The 25,793-nt window shown below is 45.1% G+C and overlaps 1 protein-coding gene and 1 non-coding gene across 2 annotated transcripts; one reads left to right on the forward strand and one right to left on the reverse strand.

Moving 5' to 3' along the window:
- Positions 1-4,022: 4,022 nt before the first annotated feature.
- LOC123462260 (ubiquitin-like protein 5) lies at positions 4,023-4,251 on the reverse strand. Its single transcript, XM_045155374.1, has one exon. It carries the CDS (start codon positions 4,242-4,244, stop codon positions 4,023-4,025), a length of 222 nt encoding a protein of 73 aa, XP_045011309.1. The 5' UTR covers positions 4,245-4,251.
- A 12,595-nt stretch (positions 4,252-16,846) lies between these two features.
- LOC123462679 lies at positions 16,847-17,003 on the forward strand. Its single transcript, XR_006638460.1, has one exon. It is a non-coding gene; the product is annotated as a U1 spliceosomal RNA (small nuclear RNA).
- The last annotated feature ends 8,790 nt before the right edge of the window (positions 17,004-25,793 follow it).

Consider the following 25,793-nt stretch of genomic DNA (forward strand, 5'->3'; position numbering starts at 1 on the left):
ACAAGGGCCTTCAGCACGTGTCAGTTCTTACTTCTGTACATCAGAATCATCCTCCACTGGGTACAACTCAGGGTCCACATCAGGCTCCAGATCGGTACCACGAGGCTCACATCTTGTCATGGTGGAAGCTCAGAAGAGTTCGCATCACACTGGGTTGCTTTGTCAATTCTGGACTTCAGGTCATCCTGCTTGGCCATGGTCACTTTCTTCTGGAACCTGCCACACCTGCCTGCACCGGCCTCCTTCCCCATTACTCTGGAGGCCAGAGCAGTGCTGGCATTTGTGCCCCACTCCAGCTTGCTCCTTGTCACAGCATGACCGCCTGACACCTGGGGAGGGAGAGAGTGCTCCGACTCCCCGCTTATCACCCTGCCCACCTCTCGATAAAGCCTGCCCTTGTGCACAATCACCCTCTGACTTCCTGAAAATGCTCTACCTTATATCCATTTCTTCACCTGTGCAGTGCACCCTACGCTTGATCTTATCTGAGCCCCTTTTCCTTGTTGCTGTCTGCAGAGGGGCTGGCCTGTCTGACATTGGCTCTTTATGGAGTGCAGAATGCTGACCTGCTGCTAGAAGCCCTTTCTGGGGAAGATCACCCTGGACTTCTCTACTGACATTTTCTCTGGACTTCAAGGCTCTGTCAGACAGAGTCTCACACCCAGGAGACACATGACCTGTCAGGTGTGACTCTCAGTGTGGCTCAGGTCACACGGGACCTCTTCAGGGACTTCACATGATTGTTCAGACTTGCTGTGAGCTTCAGTACCCTCCTCCTCCTCAGACTTCCAATCACAACTGGAAGGCTCCCGGCCCATTACATGGGGCCTCTCAGAACAGCCCACACCACACTGAAGGGCTTCATCAACTATGTCAACAAACACCATCGCACATCTGTTGTTCTCAGTTGTCTGAGAATATTCCCCCCAAGAGCTGGCAGCTGTTCCATCTGGACTGGTCACTTCTGAGGGACTGCACACCTCAGCATCAGCCTCATGCTCAAAGGGCTCTGTGTCCCCGTGTCTCCCTGTCTACCTCGGGCCTGCAACCAGGACCACGAAGCACTGGGCTTTGCTCATCAGTCACCCTGGAGCAGAAGTGGCCTGCCTCATCCATGTTAGTGGCCTCCTTATGTAAGGGCCAGTGGCTCTCTGAGGAGCCTGGCTTTCCCTCGCCATCCCTGATCTTTACCTTTGACCTCAGGTGTCTACTACCATGCTGGATGACCCCTGCCTTTCCTTCTGGATCTTCCTTCCATGTGAGGATTTCCACATGTCTCACTGCATGTTTTTCTGGCTTCTACCAAAATGAACCTGACCTCTGGCTTCCCCTATAGAGAAAGGTGACTGGACATCGAGAGCAGTGCTACATCCATTCCTTTCTTTGTCCATGGTCAATTCTAGACCAGTGCTTGACCTCACACCTTCGTTTCCTACAACTCCACCAATGTGGGCCCATAGAACTTTGGCTCTCAGCTCATATGTAATGTCCTTATAGTAAGAAGGTCCGTACTGCAACCCCCCCCCCACTTTCCTGGTTTGGGGTTTATATTAGCCCACCCAGAACCTCACAGAATCTCTGGTAAATCACACAAGGCTGAGTCATATGGTCAGGCATAATGTTCCCAAACAAATGGGTGTTTTCCTCAGAAGCCTTCCAGAATTCTCCAGGAGATGCACAGCCCTTTTCTCCTCTCCTTTTGTCAGGAACAACAGAACTGGGAGGTGAGCTTCTAAGCAGAGGCTTCGTGGGAGGTCTCCCTCCACAGCACTGCCTCTTCTCAAGCACACATGAGAACCATCACCTGGCCAGGGAATGTCTGCAGCATTGAAGGAGGAGCTGCTGAGCATATGTCTTGTTGTGTGGTCGTGTTTTCAGCCTGTGCATGACGAGTCTTGTTTGTTTCCTTTCTTTCAAAGCCATTAGAAGACTGGGGCTGTGGTGTTTGATGATAAACTGAAATCCAGGCCACTGGTGAGCAGGGACAGGCCATGGAGACTGCCCCACTGGAAAGGTTGGATGGAGGCCAAGCGCACAAAGCCATGGATGAGACAGACTTCCATTGCTGAAAACTAGAAGCTGAATACAAACCAGTTACTTCTCTGCATCTCATACCCAGTACAGTATTCTTCCACCCGTATGACCACCCCATGATGGCAGGGGAAAACATGGCATGAGCAGAGGATGGACATCAGGTGAACAACAGAAGTTTTAGTGTGCCAAACACTGGCAAGGGAAAGCTGGATATAACACCCATAAGCCCACCTCCAACAATACACTACCTGCAGGAGGCTCCATTTCCCTAATTTCCACAGCCAGGGTCCCAGCACTCTGAACACATGAGTTTACTGGGGCACTTCAAATCACCATAATCACCATGTGAGTTTGAAGCCAGCCTGGGCTACCGTGTAAGAGGCCAGCTCCTTCTGGCCTGGAGAGTAACACCCTACCTGGAAAAAGAAACTAAATGGGCTAGGTGTGGTGATGCACATCTCTAATCCAAGCAGTTGAGAGGCTGAAGTAGGAAGACCACCATGATTTCAAGCCAAGCCAGGGACAGTGTGAGACACTACCTCTAAGAAAACAAACAAACAAAAAAAGCAAGGCCTGGACAGATGGCTTCGCAGTTAAGGCACTTACCTGCAAAGCCTAAGGTTCGATTCTCCCTGTCCCACATAAGCCAGATGCATAAGATAGCACATGCATCCCTGGTAAAGGGAAACTGGCTACAATACCCGTAAGTCCGTCCCCCAAAATGCACTGCTTCCAGGTGTACTTCATTCCCATATTTCCATCAGCTGGGAACCTAGCATTCAGAAAACCTACATTTATGGGGGACACCTGAATTTAACCATCACATTCCTCACCTGACCACCAAAAACTGATAACCATACATGATGTAAAGAGAGACAAAGAAAGGAAGACAGAAAGAAAGGAAGAGAAAATGTCATTTCTGTTTTATTATGGCATTGGGATACTTCTCAACATCACTGTGTACCAATGAGTAACTTAAGACAATTTTTAGGTTCAAGAATTTATTGCTCTGTTCTTTTACAAAATAGGGTTGATTCTTCAAGATGTGTCTGATCTCAAACTGCTGGACTCAAACGACTCTCCCGTCTCAGTCTTCCTAGGAGCTCGGCTGACAGGCATGCGCCATTGTGCCCACCTGTTGTCCATTTCTTCACTTGCTTGTTGCATCCCAGAGTTGACACTTCAGAAGGAAAATGACTTAGTCAACTCTCCCATTAGCAGGGGGCACCATAGGAAATAATGAGAAAATATACATTTCTTAAAATATTTTATGATTCAAGAGAGTACAGAATGATTCTCCAGTGATCTTAAGTCCCAGTGATACACATCTCTAATCCCAGCCCTTGAGAGGCTGAGGTAGGAAGATCACCATGAGTTCATGCCAAACCAGAGACAGAGTGAGACCCTACCTGTAACAAAACAAAAATGACAGGGCTGGAGAGATGGCTTCACACTTAAGGCACTTGCCTACAAAGCCTAAGGATGCAGGTTTGCTTCTCCAGGTCCTACATAAGCCAGACTCACAAGATGGCACATGCATCTGGAAGCTGTTTGCAGTGGCTAGAGACCCTGGCATGCCCATTCTCTTTCTCTCTAATTTAAAAAAAAAAAAAAAAAACAGGAAAGAAAGGTAGAAAAGAGAAATCAAAAAGAGAAAGGGGAAATAAAACAGTGATCTCAACATAGCTCAGGCTAGCCTGGAACTGTGTAACTGAGGATGATTTGATCTTATCCTCCTGCCTCCACCTCGCAAGTGCTGCAGTACAAATGTGACTGCCATTCACCCAGCCTCCAGACGATCTTGAGCCCCCCTTAGCAACTGTGTAGTGAAGCATGGTAAAAACCAGCTACCAACTCTCCTCTGACAGCTCTCACACACAGCTGACATCAACAAAACAGCATCTAAGTTTTTATTCATGTGCACTGTTGAAAGCATCCATAGAAGTGTGACTGAGGGTGGGGAGCAGGGCAGGAGAAAGAATTCTGCTCTACTGGTAATAAAGCTCCAGGTTCATCCCATCATGAATCTCATAGTCTCCCAGAGACACGTGGTCCTTAAAAATCATGTACCACTTTTTAAGGACAATTTTGTCACAACGGGTGCCAGTTTGAGCCGCGATCAGTTTCTTAAGGTCCCCAATGGTGTCATCGGTGTTGCACTTCACGCGGACTTTCTTCCCCAGACGGTCGTTGCAAACAACCTCGATCATTCTGACTGGAGCTACAGAGTAGGGGGTGGAAGACAACAGAATCAGGGTTTCCTGGGTGTCCCCAGGTACCAGAAGCCCCAGATACAATTGCTCCCAGGTCTGCAACCCTAAGATACCTGCTTGAAAGGTCTGTTGTCTTCCTCTAACCAAACATGTTTTTAAGGTAGAGACTTGCTCTAGGCTTATGCTGTCCACAAACTCAGTGACCCTCTCTCTCTGCCTCCCCAATGCCAGCAAGTGCCACCACACTCCACAGTGGTGTGATCAAACTTGCCCCTATTCTTTCTTTTCTGTCTCCCACTGACCGGCTTCTTCTCAATTAGTCTTCTCCTACTTTAATGTCGTTTTTTTCCTACTAACGTTACTTACATGCACATGGGCATGAAGTGTTTTAATGGAGCATGGTGACCTTACTAGTGGGTAAACACTGAAGATGCCTCTGTTTCCCTGGTGATGATCATCAGCCACCAGCTCCTCATGAAGCAATGGAGGCTCAGGAGCTCCTCCCCAGTATATATGTTTGCTGACTGGCTGGAGCCCAAACCACAGCAGCTGGTCTACATTGCAGTAATGCTCTGAAAATGAAAGCCAGGCATGAGGACTCACACCTGACATCCCATTTGGACTACCTTAGGGTCCTGACCTGTCTCAAAGCAAAATATAAAATTCCAGGCCTGGGCTATAGAGATGACTTAGCAGTTAAGTTGTATGCCTGCAAAGTCTAAGGACCCAGGTTCCATTCACCAGGTCCAATCTAAGCCAGATGCACATGATGGCACATGCATCAGGAATTTGCCGTGGCTGCAGTGCCTTTTCTCTATTTTTCTAACACTCTCCATTTCAATTAAATAAATAAAATAGATAATGAAATAAATAGAAAAATAAAATGTTTAAGATTCCTGCCAGATGTGGTGGCACAGCCTTTAATTCCACAACCTGGGAGGCAGATATAGGAGGATTGCCACAAGTTCTCGGCCACACTGAGACTACATAGTAAATTCCAATTGGCCCTGGCTAGATTGAAACCCTACCTTCAACAACAACAAAAATTCCAAGTCAGTCTGGGGCTCAAGTGAGACCCTACCTCAAAGCAACAACAATATATGTATATACACACTTTCAAGGTTAGCCTATGTTACGTGGTGAGACAGTCTCAAGAAGCCCTACTTACTGCTATTCCTGTTTAGGTAAACACTACAAAAAAGCAATGTTGCCAATTTCCCCAGACATTCTTCTCTCATATAAACTATAATAGCCCACTGTTTTGTTGTGTTTTGTATTGTTTTGAAGCCTAGTCTCACATAACCTGGGATGGCTTGAATGTAATGAAGCTGAGATAACCTGGATTCCTGATCCTCTTTTTTTCTACCACCCATGTGCTGGGATTAGACATGCACCACAATGCTAAGCTAGTTGCTTGCACTGAACACCAAGATTCAACCAACTTCTCCTTGAAAGTATGAAAAATATTGTGGTCTGTACACACTGGTCATTTTTACCTAAAAAGTCCTATGAAGCATTCTCGCTGTAAGAAGTAGTGTAAGTATACTGCTGATGTCACATGAGGATTGTGTATATTGTGTGTACAAAATGAAATTTCAGAAAAGACTGGAAAATCATTTGGGATATAGGTTCTCCTACATGCATTCTAACTGTTAATGTTTGCATGCAAATAAGGGGCTATGAGGGTGAGGGTAAGCTATTATTGGAGACAGGAGACCATGACAAAGCAGAAGGGATGGGAGGTGAAGGAAGCAAGAAACAGAAAACAGGAGGTATGGACACGCCAAAGTAGGCTATGCTAGGAGGAGGCACAAGGAGAGAGGGTGATACAGGAAAGGATAAGGAAGACAAAACCCAATCTCCTCAATATACTGTAATGCGCCTGACAGGATGGCATATGCCTTTAATTCCAGCACTTGGGAGGGAGAGGTAGGAGGGTCACTGTCAATTCACGGCCAACCTGAGACTACAAAATGAATTGCAGGTCAGCCACGGATAGTGAGACTCCACCTCAAAGAAGAAAAAGCATGAGGCTGGCTGTGAAGCCTAAGGACCCAAGTTCAATTTCCCAGGTTGCACATGAACCAGATTCACAAGGTGGTGAAAGCATCTGGAGTTAGTCTCCAGTGGCTAGAGACCCTGGCATGCCTATTCTTTATCTTTCTCTGCCTCTTTCTTTCAGATAAAGAAAATAGCTTTGTAAAGGAAGATACAAAAAAAGAAAGCTGGAAAAAGTTATGCTGCATGCAGCCCTATGGGAGAGAGAAATCAGTGGCATTAAACAATAGTGAACACTTCAAGCCTTATGATTGGCCAGCCAGGCCAAATGACTGAACAGGTGCAATCATGGCATGTCTGTTCGGGAGGAAACCAATGGTTCCCTAATTGGAGTAGAGGCCCATTCCATGAGAGGAAATACATGCCTAGTGCTGAACACATAGTCAAAAGTCAAGTGGGAAGACCGTAAACCCTAGGCATGTAATCCCTGCTGTGTCTGGATTAATGCATAAACTTCCCAGTGAGCACTTCCCTTAAAGCCACTTAATCTGGAGTTTGTAGAGCCTGGTCAACCTGGCACAGCCATTCTGTCTCTCTGCTTGCAAATAAATGAAAAAACAAAAACAAAAAACGGGGCCTGTAGGTAGCAGGGCTGAACCAAAATGAAAGTTTCATTGATAAAAAAGTATTTGGTGGGGGGGCTGGAGAGATGGCTTAGCAGTTAAGTGCTTGCCTGTGAAGCCTAAGGACCCCAGTTCCAGGCTTGATTCCCCAGGACCCAGGCTAGACAGATGCACAAACAGGTGCACGCGTCTGAGTTCCTTTGCAGTGCCTGAGGACCTGGGACACCCATTTTGTCTTTGCCTCTTTCTCTCTTTGTCACTCAACTAAAATAATAAAAATAAACAAAATTTTAAAAAATGTTAAAAAAAACTTTTTAGGAGTAAAAAACAAAAGGTCCATAAAATGAAAAAAAAAAAAAACACAAAGTAAGTGAGATTAAATGTAGGGATGGAGAAATTGCTTAGTGCTTAATGTGCTTGCCTTTGAAGCATAAGGATTCAGATTTAATTCTTCAGTATCTATGAAAGCCAGATGCACAAGGTGCTACAGGCATCTGGAGTTTCTTTGCAGTAGCCGGAGTCTCTGGTTTGCCCATTCTCTCTATCTACCTCTCAACCACACTCTCAAATAAATGAAAAGAATGTTTTTCAGCCTGGACTAGAGTAAGACCCTACCTTGTAAAACAAAACAAAATAATCCAATTGTGGTGGAGCGTGCCTTTAATCCCAACACTGGTGAGGCAGAGGTACGAGGATTGTCACAAGTTCAAGGTCACCATGAGAGTATGTTGTGAAATACAGGTTAGCCTGGGCTAGGGTGAGACCCTTACTAGAAAAAATAATAATAAAACAAACATAGTAAAGAATATATAAAACACTGGAGCAGAGCGAATGCTAACTTGACAATCAGAAAATAAAAACAGAACTGGCTATAACAACGCACGCCTTTAATCCCAGCGCTAGTAGTTGGATCACAGTGAGTTCGAGGCCAACCTGAGACTACAGAATGAATTCCAGGTCAGCCTGAGCAAAGGTGAATCCCTACTTCAGGAAAAAACAAAATAATAAGACCAGGCGTGGCAATATACACCTTTAATCCCAGCAGGGAGGATATAGATGTAGGAAGATGTATCACTGAGCATTGAAAAATAGGCAGGGACTACATAGTAAATTCCACATTAGCCTGGCCTAGAGTGGTATCCTACCTCAAAAATTTAAAAAAAAAAAAAAATCTTTCAAATATTGCCAGGGGTATAATGCTTGCCCATTCCCATAACCCTGAACATAAAGTAAGTCTAGAAGGATTGCAGAAAGTTCTAGGCCCATCTGGGATACAGGGTGAATTTCAGGTCAGTCTGAGCTAGAGTAAAACCATGCCACAGAAACATACTCAGCTGGGTTTGGTAGGACACACTTTAGTCCCCGCACTTGGGAGGCAGAGGTAGGGTTGCCATGAGTTCGAGGCCATCCTGAGACTACATAGTGACTTCCAGGTCAACTGGACTACAGGGAGAACCTACCATGAAAAAAATAAATAACACAATCTGCATCACACTGGGGATGCAGAGGTAGGAGAGCTTTGTGAGTTCAGAGCCACCATGAGACGAGATAGTGAATTCCACGTCAGCCTGCGCTAGAGCAAGACCCCATCTCAAAAAAACAAAAATAAAAAATACAAACATACCACAACACAAACTCAGCTCAGATGGTGCAATCTAAGCCATTCGCATACTGAGATATGGATATTAAATTGGCTGAGATATAAGGACATGATGCAGGCCATGGTGGCCCTTGCCTTTACGCCCAGCACTTGGGAGGCATAGGTAGGAGGAGTGCAGTGAGGGGCTTGAGGCCACCCTGAGACTGCTGAGTGGATTACTGGTCAGCCTGGGCTAGGAGGGGCGTGAGGCCAGAGGGAGCTTAGCAGTTAAAGACATTTGTTCTCACAACCTGCCAGACAGGGTTCATTACCCAGCCACCTACATAAGTCTGAAAACAAAAGTGGCCACAGCATCTGGAGTTCTTTAGCAAGGGCAAGAAAGCCTGGTACATCCATACTCACAAGCATGGGGGAAAAAAAAAGCATAAATAGGAATAATCAGGGCTGAAGAGATGCCTTAGCGGTTAATGTGCTTGCCTACAAAGCCTACAATGTTCGATTCTCCTGGTCCTGCCTTACCCAAATGCACACTGAGGCATATGCATATGGATTGGTATACACTGGCTAAAGGACCTAGCATGCTCATTCTCTCTCTTTCTCTTTACGTAATAAATAAAACAGTGAAAAATCTTAAAGGAGAAGAATAGTCAGTAATAAATGGCAGAAGAGCTGGTCGTGGAGGCAAACACCTTTAATCCCAGCACTTGAGAGGCAGAGGTAGGAGGATCATCGTGAGTTCCAGGCCATCCTGAGACTACATAGTTAATTCCAGGTCAATCTGGGCTAGAGTGAGACCTTCCCTAGAAAAAACTAAAAGTGACATAGGCCTTGGGTGACCTTGGATCTCAAAGCACGGCTTAAAGGGTTGCATACATAAAAGGCCCCTCTATAGCCTTGAGAACCCATCACTCAGCCTTTGATTCTCCGGGAACCTGTTCCCTCCAAAACCCTAGCCTGGGCCTGGGGAGTCTTTCCCTGTTGACCTTGCGTCCCACCATCTCCTACACAGCCTGCCTACCTCCCTACCTGCCTCCCCACCCAGCCCTGCCCTGCCCTTACCTGGTGTCTGCACACAAATACGAAGATGCTCACCAGTTAGTGGAGCAGACCAGCCAACTCTGAGCCAGAAGCTTCTCTAGGAGGAACCTCTGCTGTGACTCCTGCTTTTATGCTGCCAGACAGGAACTGAAGTGAGGCACCGCCCACACCACGGCCAGTTTAATAGAATCTCACTCTAGGCCAGGCTGGCCTTGAGCTCACAGTGATCCTCCTACCTAGTCTCTGATGCAGTGCTGGGATTATAGGCTACCATTCCACACCCTATTATTGTTTTGTTTGTTTTCTGTAGGGTCTCACTCTAGCCCAGGCTGAAGTGGAACTCAATATCACAGTTCTACCTAGGTCTTGGATGCAGTACTGGGGTCAAAGTTGTGAGCTAGTTGGGCTGAAGAGATGGCTTAGCAGTTAAGCGCTTGCCTGTGAAGCCTAAGGACCCCGGTTGGAGGCTCGGTTCCCCAGGTCCCACGTTAGCCAGATGCACAAGGGGGCGCACGCGTCTGGAGTTCGTTTGCAGAGGCTGGAAGCCCTGGCGCGCCCATTCTCTCACTCTCCCTCTGTCTTTCTCTCTGTGTCTGTCACTCTCAAATAAATAAATAAAAAAATTAAAAAAAAAAAGTTGTGAGCTAGCAAGCCTAGCCTACACTATTTTTGTTTTCTGATGTATGGTCTCACTTTATGGAAGCTCACCTGGAACTCACCACCTGGATCCTCTGACCTCAGCCTCACAAGTGCTGGGATTAAAGGTTTTATGGAGGACTCTAGAAATGGCTTAGCAGTTACAGCATTTACCTGTGAAGCCTAAAGACCCAGGTTTGATACCCCAGGACCCACACAAGCCAGATATACAAGGGGGCACATCTGTCTGGAGTTCCTATGCACTGGCTGGAGGCCCTGGAGTGCCCATTTTCTCTTTCTCTCTATCTGTCCCTTTCTCGTAAATAAATAAATATTTTTTTTAAAAAGTTTTATCATTATCCCTGGGTAGCACACAGATTTATTTATTTATTTAATCTCTCTCTGTGTGTGTGTGTGTGAAAGAGAGAGAGAGAGAGAGAGAGACAGACAAAGAGAGAGGGATGGGGAGGGAGGGAGGAAGGGAGAGAAAGAGAGAAAGTGGATGCACCATGGCCTCTAGTCACTGCAAAGGAACTTGAGACACATGTGCAACCATGTGCTTCTGACTTATGTGTGCTCTGGGAAACCGAAACCAGCATCCATTGGCTCTGTAGGCAAACACATTAACCACTAAGCCAAGTCTCCAGCCCACTTAAGGTTTTTTTTTTTTTTTTTTTTTTTTGGAGTAGGTCTCACAATGTAGCACTAGGCACAAATTTTTACTTCTTTCCAAAATTCCAGATTCTTATATGCTGGGGATTATAAGCATTTGTCCCTACCCAGACATCAACCACCACCATTCACTGTTTTGTTTCATTCAGAGGAGGTGTGCCAGTTTACCCAGGCTGACCTTGAACTCTAGATCCTTCTGCCAAATCTTGTCAAGTGTGGGTAAGGATTACCAGCTGCAGATCTAGGTCTTCCCTTCTAGGACCCTTTCCTGAATCCTCTTCCAGTTTTCTCCCTTTGGGGCTGGGATGCAGCTCAGTGGTTGAGCACTATTCTTAATATAGTTTTTGTTTTTAAAAATATATTTTTTAGTCGGGCATTGTGGCACATGCCTTTAATCCCAGCACTTGGGAAGCAGAGATAGGAGATTACCGTGAGTTCAAGGCCACCCTGAGACTACATAGAGAATTCCTGGTCAGGCTGAGCTAAAGTGAGAGCCTACCTCGAGAAATAACAACAAAAAAATAATTAATTAATTAAATTAAAAAATGTATTTTTTAAGCCAGGCATGGGGGTATGTGCCTTTAATCCCAGCACTGTGGTGGCAGAGGAAGGAGGATCGCCCTGAATTTGAGGCCACCCTGAGACTACATAATAAATTTCTGATCAGCCTGGGCCAGAGTTAGACTCTAGCTTGGAACCCCTCTCAATATTTATATATTTGTTTGATGGAGAGATAGATACAGAGAGAGAGAGAGAATGGGAACACCGGGGCCTCCTGCCACTAACAATGAGCTCCAAATGCACGTGACCCCTTGTGTATGTCTTATGTGGGTTTTGAGGAATTAAACCTGGGTGCTTTGGCTCTGCAGGCAAGTGCCTTAACTGCAAGCCATCCCTCCAACCTGAAGTGGGGGTTTTATGTCTGCAGTTGTAAAACTGGATTATACCATCAGCGGCAGAAATGCATACTTCAAAGAATTTAGGCTGGCAAGCTATGTTGGACACACATTTAATTCTAGCAGTGGGGAGGCAGAGGTAGGAAGATCTTTGTCAGTCCAATGCCAGCCAGGAGTACACAGTGAGTTCCAGGGAAGCCTGGAGTGAGACCCTACCTTAAAAGTAACCACACAAAGATGGTGCAGGTGATTAGGTTAGATCCACATTACTCTTGGGTCTCAGTAAACAGCCTGCTGTGTTACTCATGTCTGTAATTTCTACACGTGATAGGCTGGTCTACACAGTGAGACTCCCATCTTCAAAAGTAAAGATAAGGAGGAGGGAGGGAGGAAGAAAGGAAAGGAAAAAGAAAAGAAGACCTTGTGTCAATTGCATTATCCAGTGTTTATACTAAGCTTTCTTCAACCTATGTCTTTTCCCGTAGAACAGCCAGTAGAATCAGGATGCTGAAAATCATACTGTGGAAAGGGAACTGGAGAGAGCTTTGAAATTCTTTCTTTCTCTCTCTCTCTCGATCTCTCTCTCTCTCTCTCTCTCTCTTCCCATCTCTTTACTTCCTTTTTTTATTATTTTTTGGTTTTATTTATTATATATGTAGATTTATTTATTTGTGGGTTTTTTTTGTTTCTTTTTGTTTTTGTTTTTGCTTTTTGGTTTTTCAAGATAGGGCCTTCCTCTAGCCCAGGCTGACCTGGAACTTATGGTGAACCTCCTAACTCTGCCTCCAAAGTGCGGGAATTAAAGGTGTATGCCACCACACCTGGCTGCTGCTGTTGTGGCTTCTTTTTTGTTGTTTTTGTTTTGTTTCTTTAATGTTTGAGGTAGTGTCTCCTCTATCTCAGGCTTTTCTAGAATTCACTGTGTAGTCCCAGGGTGGCCTCAGACTCAAGGTGATCCTCCTACCTAAGCCTCCCAAGTGCTGGGTGAAAGGTGCACACCACCAAGCCTGGTAATTCCTTTTTCAAAAAATTATTTACTAGAGAGAGAGAAACAGAGGTGGGGGCAGGGAGGAGGGCCACATTGTGATTGAGGCCAGCTGTGGCAACATAGTGACTTCAAGGCCAGCCTGGGCATGTTGCTATTGTTGGTCATGTGGAGACCCATCCTGGTGCCTTATGATTTCCACCACTGAGCATTACCTCCAGCTGCTTTTGTTCCTAGGATTTAATAAATATTTATCTATTTAAATACATTTAGCAAGACAGAGAGAGAGAGAAGGGAAACAGAGAGAATGGGCATGCTGGGGCTCCTGTGACTGAAAATTCCAGATGCATATGCCATTTTCTGTCTCTGGCTTTATTTGTTTATTTGTTAGGTTTTGCAGGCAAGTGCCTTAATTGCTGAGCCATCTCTCCACCATGAAAATTTGTTTTGGTTATTTTTTTTAACTTTTATTTATTTATTTTAGAGCGACAGAGAGAGAAAAAGAAGCAGAGAGAGAGAGAGAGAGAGAGAGAGAATGGGCTGGCCTGGACCTGCAGCCACTGCAAATGAACTGCAGACGTGTGCGCCCCCTTGTGCATCTGGCTTCCCTGGGGAATCGAGCCTTGAACCAGGGCTCTCAGGCTTCACAGGCAATCGCTTAACTGCTAAGCCATCACCCCAGCACCCTGTTTTGTTTTATTTTTGAGGTAGGGTCTCTCCTCTCTATCTCAGGCTGAAATGGAATTCACTATGTAGTCTCAGGGTGGCCTCAAACTCAGTGATCCTCCTACCTCTGCCTTTTGAGTGCTGAGATTAAAGGCATGCACCACTATGTCCTGCTCAGCATGAAATTTTTCACACATATTTCCCCATGTATATAGGCTGGGACTGAAGTCGTAGGCTCTGGTCATCTTACTGCCACACCTTCCCAAAAATATTAGACTACAGTCAAAAATATAAATTTTATCTATTTATTTACTTGGAAACAGGATGTCCTATAGCTCAGCCTGGCCTGTAGCTCTCTATACAACTAACTGAATTTGAACACCTTATCCTCCTACCTTAACTTCCTAAGTGTTGGGATTTAAGGTGTATGCCACCACACCTTAATTCTAAACAGACTTTATATTAGTAAAAATAGCTCTTGAGTTGGGCGTGGTGGTGCATGCCTTTAATCCCATCACTTGGAAGGCAGAAGTAGGAGGGTCATCTTGAGTACCAGGCCAGCCTGAGAATACATAGTGAATTCCATGTCAGCCTGGACTAGAGTGAGACCCTACATCAAAGAAGAAAAGTCGTTTTTGAGCTAGTCATGGTGGTTCATGCCTTTAATCCCAGCATTTGGGAGGCAGAGGTAGGATAGTTGCTATGAGTTCAAGGCCACAATGAGAGAACATAGTGAATTCCAGGGCAGCCAGGGATAGAAGGAGACCCTACTTCAAAAAGCCAAAAAATAAAATAAAAAGGTTATGAGCCCAGCATGGTGGCACATGCCTCTGAGCCCATCACTGGTGATGTTGAAGCAGGAAGTTCACTTTGAGGCCAGCCTAAGCCACTTAATGGAACTCAGTCTCAAAAAGAAAGCTTAAGGGCTGGAGAGATGGCTTAGCGGTTAGGCACTTGCCTGTGAATCCTAAGGACCCCAGTTTGAGGCTCAATTCCCCAGTTGCACAATGGGGCACATGACTCTGGAGTTCATTTGCAGTGGCTGGAGGTGCTGGCTTGCTCATTCTTTCCCTCTCTTTCTCTCTCTCTCTCCATCCCTCTTTGCCTATCTGCCATTCTCAAACAGAGAAATAAAAATTAAAAAAAAAAATCTACAGCCGGGTGTGTGGGGGGATGTATGCCTTTAATCCCAGCACTTAGGAGGTTGGAAGATTGCCATGATTTCAAGGCCACCCTGAGACTATATAAAGAATACCACGTCAGCGTGGGCTAAAATAAGATCCTAACTTGAAAAACCAACCAAGCAAGCAAACAAACAAAAAAAATCATCTTGTGCTGGAGAGATGGCTTAGCAGTTAAAGTGCCACCCTTCACAGCCTACTAAACTAGGTTTGATTCCTTGGTACCCATATAATGCAAGATGCACAACGTGACACATGCATCTAGAATTCATTTGCAGCAACTAGAGGCTCTGGTGCGCCCATTCTTTCTGTCTCTCTCCCTTCTCTCTGTCTTTCTTTGCTGGTTAATAAGTAAATAAAAACATTTTCAGGGTGGAGAGATGGCTTAGTGCTTAATCACTTTCTTGTGAAGCCTAAGAACTCAGGTTCAATGTCTCAGTAATCACATGAGCGAGATGCACAAGGTGGCACATGTGTCTGGAGTTCATTTGCTCTCTCTCTTGCTCTGTAATAAAAAAAAAATTCATGCTATCATTATTTTTAAAAATAAAGATTCTTGCCATGGATTATTGTTTACATTCATGAAAGTTGTTAATAAGAAATAAATTAAATATAACATTTTTTTAAAAAGCTTCTCTTTTCAGATGGTATTGGGCAATGGGGAGATTCAATAGTTACCAAAGTGCTGAGAGGTGACAGTGTCATGTTCAGCACTAAGTAAGACAATCTATCACACTCTCCATGATTCAGGGACATCTTTCAAAGAGGTGGCTGAAAGAGTGTTAAGAGCCAAAGAAAGGAAAGGAGTGCTTTGCCATACTGTCTTCCAGATACAAAGTGGTGGTGGTATTCATGACTTCACTTTAGAGACAGGCTGTCATGTATCTCAGGCTGGACTGAAACTCTATACAGCTGAAGTTGACCTTGATCTCCTAATCTCAACAATGGGAGGGAGAGTCAAGAGAACCTCAAAGCTTGTGGGCCAGCTAGTCTGGCCTTCATAGCTTTAAACAAGAAGAGACCCTGTCTGTCTCAGAGAGTTCCAACACTCCAAAGTTTTCCACTCACTTCCCCATAGGTAGTGTGGACCGACAAACACCAATTTTAAAGCAAAGTGGGAGAGATGGCTTAGTGCTTAAAGGCACTTGCTTGCAAAGTCGGCCCCAGTTCAATTCTCCAGTACCCAAGCCAGATGCACCAAGCTGTGCATACATGTCAAGTTCATTTGCACTGGCAAGAGCCCGTAGCATGCGTGGTGGCGCTTTAATCCCAGGCAAGAGATAGGAGGATCGCTGTGAGTTCAAGCCCAGCCTTAGACTACTACTTCATGGTGAATTCCAGGTCAGCCTGGGCTAGAGCGAGATCCTATCTGGGAAAAAAGTATAGCTGCATGTTGATCGTATATGGAGACAAAAGAAATTCTTTATTCAAACCGAATGCCAAATGTCTTGGGGTACAGCTGGTACAGCATGGTTTTAGCAAACAGGAAGCCATGGTAAGGAGCTAAGGAATCAGAGGAGGCAGAGCTAGGAGAGTCGCCATGAGTTGGAGGCCAGCCTGAGACTAGTGATTGCATTCCAGATCAGCCTGGGCGACAGTGAGACCCTACCGCTCCAAAGAAAAGAGAGTGTGAAAAAAAAGAGAAAGTGATCTGTCCTAAGAACAGCATGAGATACTTGAGTCCTCGGAAGGGTCATCGTTTTGGGGCGCCACCACGCCCTGCACGTTTTTTGCTGAAAACAACTCAGTGGCATCAAGGCTCCCTCTTTGGGTCCACAGAAGCCAGCCAGATCCGCGTCGGGCGGGCGGGGTTTACTGGAGGGGCGTGGCACATGCAGATTAGGCAGCGCGCGCAGGCTGCCGGTCACCGTGTTCGCGGGCATCCGCGTCCTGATGGGCCGTATGTGGCGGGAAGAAGGCTTGGGTGACCAGAAAGATTGCATTTTAATCTTCACTGATCCCTGGGGCTCACTGCTCAGTGAAGTCCTACCCTTCCTTTGGCTCTTATATTCTTTCCACCATCTCTTCTTCTATGGACCCTAAGCCTTGGAAGGTGTGATAAAGATGTCTCACCACGGGATGCTTTTTATAATCATGGAAAATGTTAATAAAAATTGAGGAAAAAAATAAAAGAATGCAGCAAAAGTTAAAAAAAAAAAAAGGCTTGGGTGTAGAGGGAGAGCAGAGCACGGGAGTGTGCGGTGAGAAGCCGCAAGTGGACGGTGGGACGGCGGGACAGCGAGCGACCGTGAGTTGGGAGGGCGGCAGGCGGCGTGGTTAGCGTGCGTGCGGGGTCGACGAGTCATACTTACCTGGCAGGGGAGATACCATGATCACGAAGGTGGTTTTCCTAGGGCGAGGCTTCTCCATTGCACTTAGGATGTGCTGATCCCAGCGATTTCCCCAAATGCGGGAAACTCACTACGGAATTCGTGGTAATGGGGGATTGCGCTTTCCCCTGGTTTCGCAGTGCAAAAATAAGAAGCTACTGATGGTACCTGTTGGTCGTGCGGGTTAGCGCGTAGGGATCTTCCCTGCAAAGCAAGTGTTTTTCCCAAATGTGTCAGGGACCCACCCAGGTCACGTGTGCAAGGAGGGGGTAGTCAGTCCATCTGGGGGTTGTTTGCAGTGGTACGTTTTCCTTTCGTGCCCATTCTTTGTCTCTTAGCCACTAAATAAAGTATTAGAAAAAGAGGGAATTAGGGCTGGAGGTATGGCTAAGGTGGCACATGCATCTGGAGTGCCTTTGCAGTGCTTGGAAGCCGTGATGCGCTCATTTTCCCTCTGTGTGTGTGTGTGTCTCTCTCTCTCTCTCACTGCCTCTTTCTCTGTCCGTGTGTCGCTCTCAAATAAAAAAAGAAGTTCAGTTAAAAAGGGTGTTTGTCAATTATCTGTAGTTTTCTTACTGAATCATTTATTCTGGTGATTAACAGTTATCTTATTCTATCAGGCCTTAAACTTATTGAGAGCGCATTTTTTTAAGTTTTAGTATTTTTTGTTGACAACTTCCATAATTGTAAACAATATCCCATGGTAATTCCCCCCCCCCCCCCATGTCCCCTGTGCAACTCCACTCTCTATCGTATTCCCCTGCCCCATCAGTCTTTTATTCTGTCATTCTCTTTTCCTCCTATTATGATGTCTTGTGTAGGTAGTGTCAGGCACTCTGAAGTCATGCATATCCAGGTCATTTTCCTATTTACACTTCTGTATTGGAGAAAGAATGGACGCACCAAGGTCTCCAGTTAATGCAAACTGGCTTACCTGCATAATGGGGAATCAAACTGCTCTCCTTTGGCCAGGCAGGCCAATGCCTTAACGGCTAAAGTCCTCTGGAGTTTCTTTGCAGTGGCTGCAGACCCTGGCGGGCCCATTCTCCATTTGCCTGTCTTTCTCTCTCTGAAATAAATTGTCATCAAAGCCAGGCATACTGACACTCAAGAAGCAGAGGCAAGGAGGGTTGCGCATTCAAGCCAGCCTGAAAAACCACGAGAAAGTCAGCTGAGCTCTCTCGTTCCTGTGAACGTGACCAGCTGCTTCATGCTCCTGCCTTCCCTATGTGATGGACTTTCAGCCATACAAACTTCCTTCCTTCAGTAGTTTCTGTCAGGTCTTTTGTGGCAACAATGAGAATAATACAGGTATTCGCCATGCAACTTGCTACTCCAAAGATGCAGTAAATCACCTACCTGGGCAGGTGGTTGTCACAGCATCCACTTAGTGAGGGAGGGCACAATTTACTGAGGACGGTGCACATTGTTAACCCTATGTCAGTCCACAGAAGGGTACCTTTGACAGCTCTTTTTTTTTTTCTTTATTTTTTTTTAATGCATTGTGGGCCAATGGGTCTCTTTGAATCAGGATTCCAGCGTCTTTCTGACAGAACCAAAGCAGTTCTGGGGACAAGAAGTCTGAGATCTGGGCTTCATGATGACCATTTCTGGTGAAGGTCCACTTCAAGGTTAGAAATAGCTAGTCTGTTAGCCTTCCCTGGCAGAAGGCGGTGCCCTCTGCCAGTCCACACGTGTGGACACACCATGTCCACCTACTGGGAGTGCAGAATGGATTGCAAAAGTGTAAGGAGATCATCATTGCCAGTACTGAAAGGAAAATTCATTAGAGTGAGAGAATGGGCGCACCCGGGCCCCTAGCTACTACAAACAAAAGTCCAGATGCACGTGCCACTTTGTGCATCTGGCTTTAGGTGGGTATTGGGGAATCAAACCAGGCCACAGGCTTTGCAGACAAGTGCCTTAACCACTGTGGCATCTCTTCAGCCCTAGGATTTTTTTTTTCAAGGTAGGGTCTCACTCTACCCCAGGCTGACCTGGCCTCAAAGTCATGGTGATCCTCCTGTATCTGGCTCCCAAGTGTTGGGATTAAAAGCATGCACCACCATGTCTAGCCCCTAGAGTACTTCTTTTCAAGATCTGAGCTCATGGGTATCTCTCCAGTCCACAATTAAGTTTTGACAGGATAGCTTCAAGTAGAAATCACAGATCTGAATCTTTTTTTTTTTTTGTGAGGTAGGGTCTTACTAGCTGAGGCTGATCTGGAATTCACTGTGTAGTCTCATGTGGCCTTGAACTCACTGCAATCCTGCTCTCTCTGCCTCCTGAGCATTAGGATTAAAGGCATTCACCAGCTCGCCCAGCTGAATCTCTATTAAATTCACTTTGGTAGCAAGATTAAGTCTGTGACTAAAGTAAGGGATTGAACCTTTTCAACAAGTCTAGCTGCCTGTACCCAGGTTAGAGGCACTCTCAGGGCCAGGGCTAAAACAAGAAACTATTGTTCTAAAGCCTAATCCCAGACTGATTGTTTGGTTGACGCTGGGGATTAAACTCAAGGTGTCACACATGCTAAGCAGACCATCTACCTACTGCCAACATATATGACCAACCCAAGTTCCAGGTTTTAATTTTTTGTTTTGGTTTTTGTGTTTTGTTTTTTGAGGAAGCATCTCACTCTAACCCAGGCTGACCTGGAATTCATTATGTAGTCTCAGGGTGGCCTCGAACTCATGGCAATCATACCTCTGCCCCCCAAGTGCTGGGATTAAAGGCATGTGCCACCATGCCTGGCTCTTAAAAAAATAGTATTTATGTATTTGAGGGAGACTGTGTGTGTGTGTGTGTGTGTGTGCGTGCACACACACACACACACACACACACACGTGCGCAGTAGCAAGTGTTAGAATGGGTGTGCCAGGGCCTCCAGCCACGGCAAACCAACTCCAGACCATGAATCACCTGGGGTATCTCGCTTACGTGGGTACTAGGGAATTGAATCTGGGTCCTTACGCTTCACAGGCAAGAGCCTTAACCACTGAGAAACCTTTCCAGCCCAGTAAATATGTTTTTAATTAAGTAAGTATCAAGCATGGTGGCACATGCTTCTAATCCCAACATTGGGGATGGATAGGTAGGAGGATTTCTATGAGTTCAAGGCCAACATGTGATTAAGGAGTGAGTTTCAGGTCAGCCTGAGCAAGATCCTGTCTCAATAAAAGAAATTTTTTTTTTTTGGAGGTAGAGTCTCACCGTAGCTCAGGCTGACCTGAAATTCACTATGTAGTCTCAGTGTGGCCTTAAACTCAGAGTGTTCCTCCTATCTCTTGCTCCCAAATGGGGACTAAAGGTGTGCACCTCCAAGCCTGGCTTTAAAAAAATAAGAAAAGAAAAGAAGAAATTTTGAGCTGTAGTGATGGCTCAGAAATAATGTACTTCTTTGCCTTCAAAGCCAAAGCACACAGGTTCAACTCCCAGAACCCATGTAAAACATATGCACATGACGGAACATGTATCTGGAGTTCTTTGCAGTGGCTAGAAACTGATGAGCCAATATTGTCTCTTTCACTCACTATATCTCTGTCCTCTCTTTGTCTCAAACAAACAAACAAACATATTTGAAACTCAAGCCAAGTGTGGTGGCACATGCCATTAATCCCCCCACTTTGGAGGCAGAGGTTGAGATATGCTGTGAGTTCAAGGCCACCCTGAAATTACACAGTGAATTCCAGGTCAGCCTGGACCGGAGTGAGAACTGCCTCAAAAGAAAAATAAATAAATAAAATAAATAAATAAATAAAATAATGGTTTGGAGAGATGGTTTGGCGGTTAAGGCATTTGCCTTGGAAGCCAAAGGATCCCTGTTTGATTCTCCAGGTTCCACATAACCCAGATGCACGAGGGGGCACATGCATCTGGAGTTCTTTTGCAGTGGCTGGAGGCCCTGGTGTCTCCATTCTCTCTCCCTCTCTCCCTCTCTCCCACTCTTTCTCTCTCTCAAATAAACAAATGAATAAGATATATGAAAATAGTAATAATAATAATAATAAAGTCAGAGGTAAGAAGATTGCCATGAATTATGGCCAGCCTAGTGTATAGTGACACACTACCTCAAAAAAAAAAAAAAAAAAAAAAAGCTGGTTAGTGGTTAAGCACTTGCCTGTGTGGCCTAAGTACCCTGGTTCAAGTAAGCCAGATGATGCACAAGGTGGTGCATATATCTGGAATTCATTTGCAGTCACTGGAGGCCCTGGTGCACCTATTGTCTCTCTCTCTCTCTACCTCTTTCTGTCTGTCACTCTCAAATAAATAAATAAAAATAAACAAAAATTAGGGCAGGAGAGATGGCTTAGCGATTAAGCGCTTGCTGTGAAGCCTAAGGATCCAGGGTTAGGCTCCATTCCCCAGGACCAGGACCACGTTATCCAGATGCACAGGGGACGCACACGTCTGGAGTTCGTTTGCATAGGCTAGAAGCCCTGGTGTGCCCATTCTCTCTCGCTCTCACTCTATCTGTCTTTCTCTCTGTGTCTGTCACTCTCAAATAAATAAAAATAAATAAATAAATAAATAAATAAATAAAAATGCTTTTTAAAAGTCTATGCCTGGAGGGCTGGAGGGGTATCTTAACAGTTAAGGCATTTGCCTGCAAAGACAAAGGACCCAGGTTTGATTCCCCAGGAGCCATGTTAGCCAGATTGCAGAAGAGGGCACACACGTCTCAAGTTCATTTGCAGTGGCTAGATGGCCTGACATGCCAATTCTCTCCCTCTCTCTGTCAAATAAAAGTATATTTTTAAAAGCCTATGGCGGAAAAAAAAATAAAGAAAAGCCTATGGCTGGCCGGCCATGGTGGTGCATGCCTTTAATCCCAGCACTTGGGAGGCAGAAATTTGAGTCCACCCTGAGGCTAAATAGTGAATTCCAGGTTGGCCTGGGCTATAGGGAGACCCAACCTCGAAAAAACAAAACAAACAAACAAACAAAAAAAGCCTATTGTTGGAGCGAGGGCTTAGTGATTAAGTCACTTGCCTAAAAAGTCAAAGGACCCATGTTCAATTTCCCAGGACCCATGTAAGCCAGATACACAAGATGCACAATGGAGTTCATTTGTAATGGCTGGAGCCCCTAGCACATGCAATCTCTCTCAAATAAATTAATAAAAATAAAATATTTTAAAGCCTATGACAGGAAAAGTAATAGCCATAGATGCATAAACTACTATTATCTGGTTAAGTGAACATATTATACATGTAAAACCACACTCTAAATACTTATGTTTATGCGTATGTATTAATGTTACTATCACTTTTGTTTTCAGAAGCTTTTCTTTTTAGATGATGATAACCACTGTAGAAACTCAGTCCTCACCAAAGAGCTGAGAAGTGGTGACAGTGGGGTGTTCCCCACTAAGTGAGACATCTATGTCACACCGTCTATGGATCATTATAGAAGAGGTGGTAGGAAGAATCTAAGAGCCAAAGGAAGGGTTTGAATGCTTTGCAAAGCTCATCCTGTCACAAAGTCACTGTGGTAGTCATGATACCACCTACACAAGACCTACAGGAACAATAGGGGAAAAGTAATGTCATCAAAATAGAAAAGACGCTACTTGGTTTGAAGAAACTTGGTGGAGGGGATGTCTTGCTTTCTTACACACATCTGATTAAGTCCCCAGTCTAGTAATTCAGCATGTCACCTTCAGACATGTGCCCTTTGCAAAGGTCATAGGGATCGTATTGAGGTGATTGTGATGATTTGAGACAAAGTCACATGTACCCCAGGCTGTCCTCTACCTCACTATGCAGGGTGCCCTGAACTCCTTACCCTCCATCCTTAAGTGCTGGGAAGACAGGCCTATGCCACCACGTCCAGTTTACATAGTGTTGGGGATTGAGCCTAGGATGTGCACACACGGGACAGGCACACTACCACCAGAACTTCATCCCCAACCCCACTTGTATTTCATGATGAAAATTGAAAGTGGCATTCATGCTGGGAAAAGAGGCACATGACTTTAATCCCAAAATTCAGGAGGCCCTGAGAAGCCAGTTCTTCCTCTTGCATTTAAAAAAAAAAAAAAAGGCTAACTGGGGTGTGGAGAAATGGTTTAGTGGTTAAGGTGCTTGCTTGCAAAGCCAAAGAACCGAGGTTTGATTCCCCAGTATCCACATAAAGCCAGATGAACATGGTGGCACATGCATCTGGAGATCCTTTGCGGCTGGTGTGCCCACTCTCTTGCTATCTACCTGCCTCTCTCTCACACAGTCTCAAACAAAAACTAAAAAAAAAAAACCAAAACAGATCACTCTGTTGGTGTGGTGGTTTGATTCAGGTGTCCTCCATAAACTTAGATATTCTAAATGCTATCTCCCCAGCTGATGGCAATTGGAAATTAAAGATCAATTGATGGTGGTGCACGCCTTTAATCCCAGCACTCAGAAAGCAGAGGTAGGAGGATCGCCGTGAGTTCAAGGCCATCCTGAGAATATAGATTTAATTCCAGGTCAGCCTGGACCAGAGTGAGACCCTACCTCGAGAAAAAAAAAAAAAAAATCAATTGAAAGTCATTCTGTTCTCTTGAATCATAATAAATTTTAGGAAATGTATGTTTTCTCATTATTTCCTAGGGTGCCCCTGCAAATGGAAGAGTTGACCAAGACATTTTCCTTCTGAAGTGACAACTCCGGTATGCAACAAGCAAGTGAAGAAGTGGACAACACGTGGGCACAATGGCGCGTGCCTGTCAGCCGAGCTCCTAGGAAGACTGAGACGGGAGAGTCGCTTGAGTCCAGCAGTTTCAGATCACACTGCAACTTGAAAAATCAACCCTGTTTTATAAAAGAACAGAGCAATAAATTGTTAAAACTAAAAGTTCTGCTAAGTTACTCATTGGTACATAGTGACTTTGAAAAGGATCCCAACACTAATAAAACAGAAATGAGATTTTTGTTTTGATTCTCCCTTTCTCTCTGTCTCTCTGTCTCTCTGTCCATCTCTCTATTTTTTTGTGTTAAGCCAACTGTGGCAGTCCAGTTCTCATTGCTGGAAATCACTCAACCAAGAGCAGGTTCTGGGAAAAAGAGGTTGATTTGGGGTTATAGGCTTGAGGGGCAGCTCCCCAATGGCAGGGGAAAATGATGGCATGAGCAGAAGGTTGACATCACCCCCTGGTCCACACATGGTGGACAATAGCAACAAGAGACTGTGCCAAACACTGGCAAGGAGAAACTGGCTATAATACCCATAAGCCTGCCAGTAACAACACACTGCCTCCAGGAGGCTTTAATCTCCAATTGCCACCAGCTGGGGAAAATAGCATTCAGAATACATGAATCAAACCACCACATTCCGCCCTTGGCCTCCATAAACTGATAACAATACATAGTTTAAAATGCAATGTATTCAGTCCAACTTTAAAAGTCCCCATGGCTTTTATCAATCCCAATGATATTTATACTCATAGTCCAAGATCTTGTAATTGAGCCATAGTACCAAAAAATAACCTCAAAAAAAAAAAAAAACCCATAATGGCACAGAATAAACATTCACACTGCAAAAATTGATATTAGGCATAGTAAAGAAATATTCTACCAATACAAGATTTAAAACAACCAGGGCAAACATCAAACTCTGTAACTCCAAGTTCAACAACTCTAGCCAGTGACCAATCTCCAAGTCCGATAATTCTAACCAGCAACAAATCTCTAGTATTCCAATTTTGCCCCTCCAGATAGGCTACTCACAGTCCTGGAAAACTTCACTGGGGCCGGCAGCTCTTTAGTAGCCATCTCATGGTCCCTGCATCTCCACTTGTTCTCCACTGCAACCCATGATTGATCGTCACGGGGTCTCCATGCAGACATGCAGCAAACCTGTTTCACATTGCCCATGGCCATTTCCAAAACACAAGACTGTGTAGGAAACTCAATGACCCTCTCTTTCCTGCATTTCTAATACTCCATAATACCAAGGTAGGGTGCCAATTTGTTAATCCAGGGGGGAATATAGCAGACTTTGAAGAACAGGACATTCCTTGAGCACTCAGGGCCCTTCCAAAGAGTCTCCATTCTTCCTGTTGCCCCAGTATAGGTCTGCTGGCCCATTCTCAACTGCAGCTGAATGGGCTGCAGCTCACCCCAAAATTTTCTTTCTGTGCTATATCCCTCTGTTTATACCAGTTCATTTCTACATAAACAAACCTGCACAACTTCTCAGGACACTGGCATAGAGCATGCTTCTCTCAGAAACTGCTAGCCCAGTCTAAGCAAAGTTCCTCACCCTCATAAGCTAAACCTCACAGTGCATAGTTCTTACTGCATTGAGGTCTTTCAACTCTGACAAGAATTGTCAACCAAACTGTACTCAAAGCACTGCAAACTATCTCTTAGGCCAAGGTTTCAAGTCCTTCCACATTCCTCTTGAAAATCAGCTCCAAAAGGCCAAAACCACACAGTCAGGTATCTAGAAGCAATCCCACTCATAAGTACCACTTTACTATAGCAGTAAAGTTCTCATTGCTGGTAAAAATCACCCAAACAAGAGCAGCTTCTGGGAAAAAGTGGTTTATTTTGTCTTACAGGCTCGACGGGCAGCTCCACAATGGCAGGGGAAAACGATGGCATGAGCAGGTGGACATCATCCCCTGGCCTACATATGGTGGACAATAGCAACACTGCCTACAGGAGGTTTGAATTTCCAATTGTCATCAGCTGGGGAGACTAGCATTTAGAATACCTAAACTTATGGGGGACACCTGAATCAAACCACCACACCAAGAGACTGGCCTGTTTTTAAAATTATTTTTATTTATTTGAGAAAGAGAGAGAGGCAGATCGACAGCAAGAGAGTGGGAACGCCAGCCACTGCAAAGGAACTCCAGATGCATGTGCCACCGTGTACATATGGCTTTATGTGGATATTGGGGAATCGAATCTCAAGTTTCTCACTCCAAGCATCCC

Source organism: Jaculus jaculus, chromosome 7 (genome assembly GCF_020740685.1).
Source record: "Jaculus jaculus isolate mJacJac1 chromosome 7, mJacJac1.mat.Y.cur, whole genome shotgun sequence".
Taxonomy (NCBI): domain Eukaryota; kingdom Metazoa; phylum Chordata; class Mammalia; order Rodentia; family Dipodidae; genus Jaculus; species Jaculus jaculus.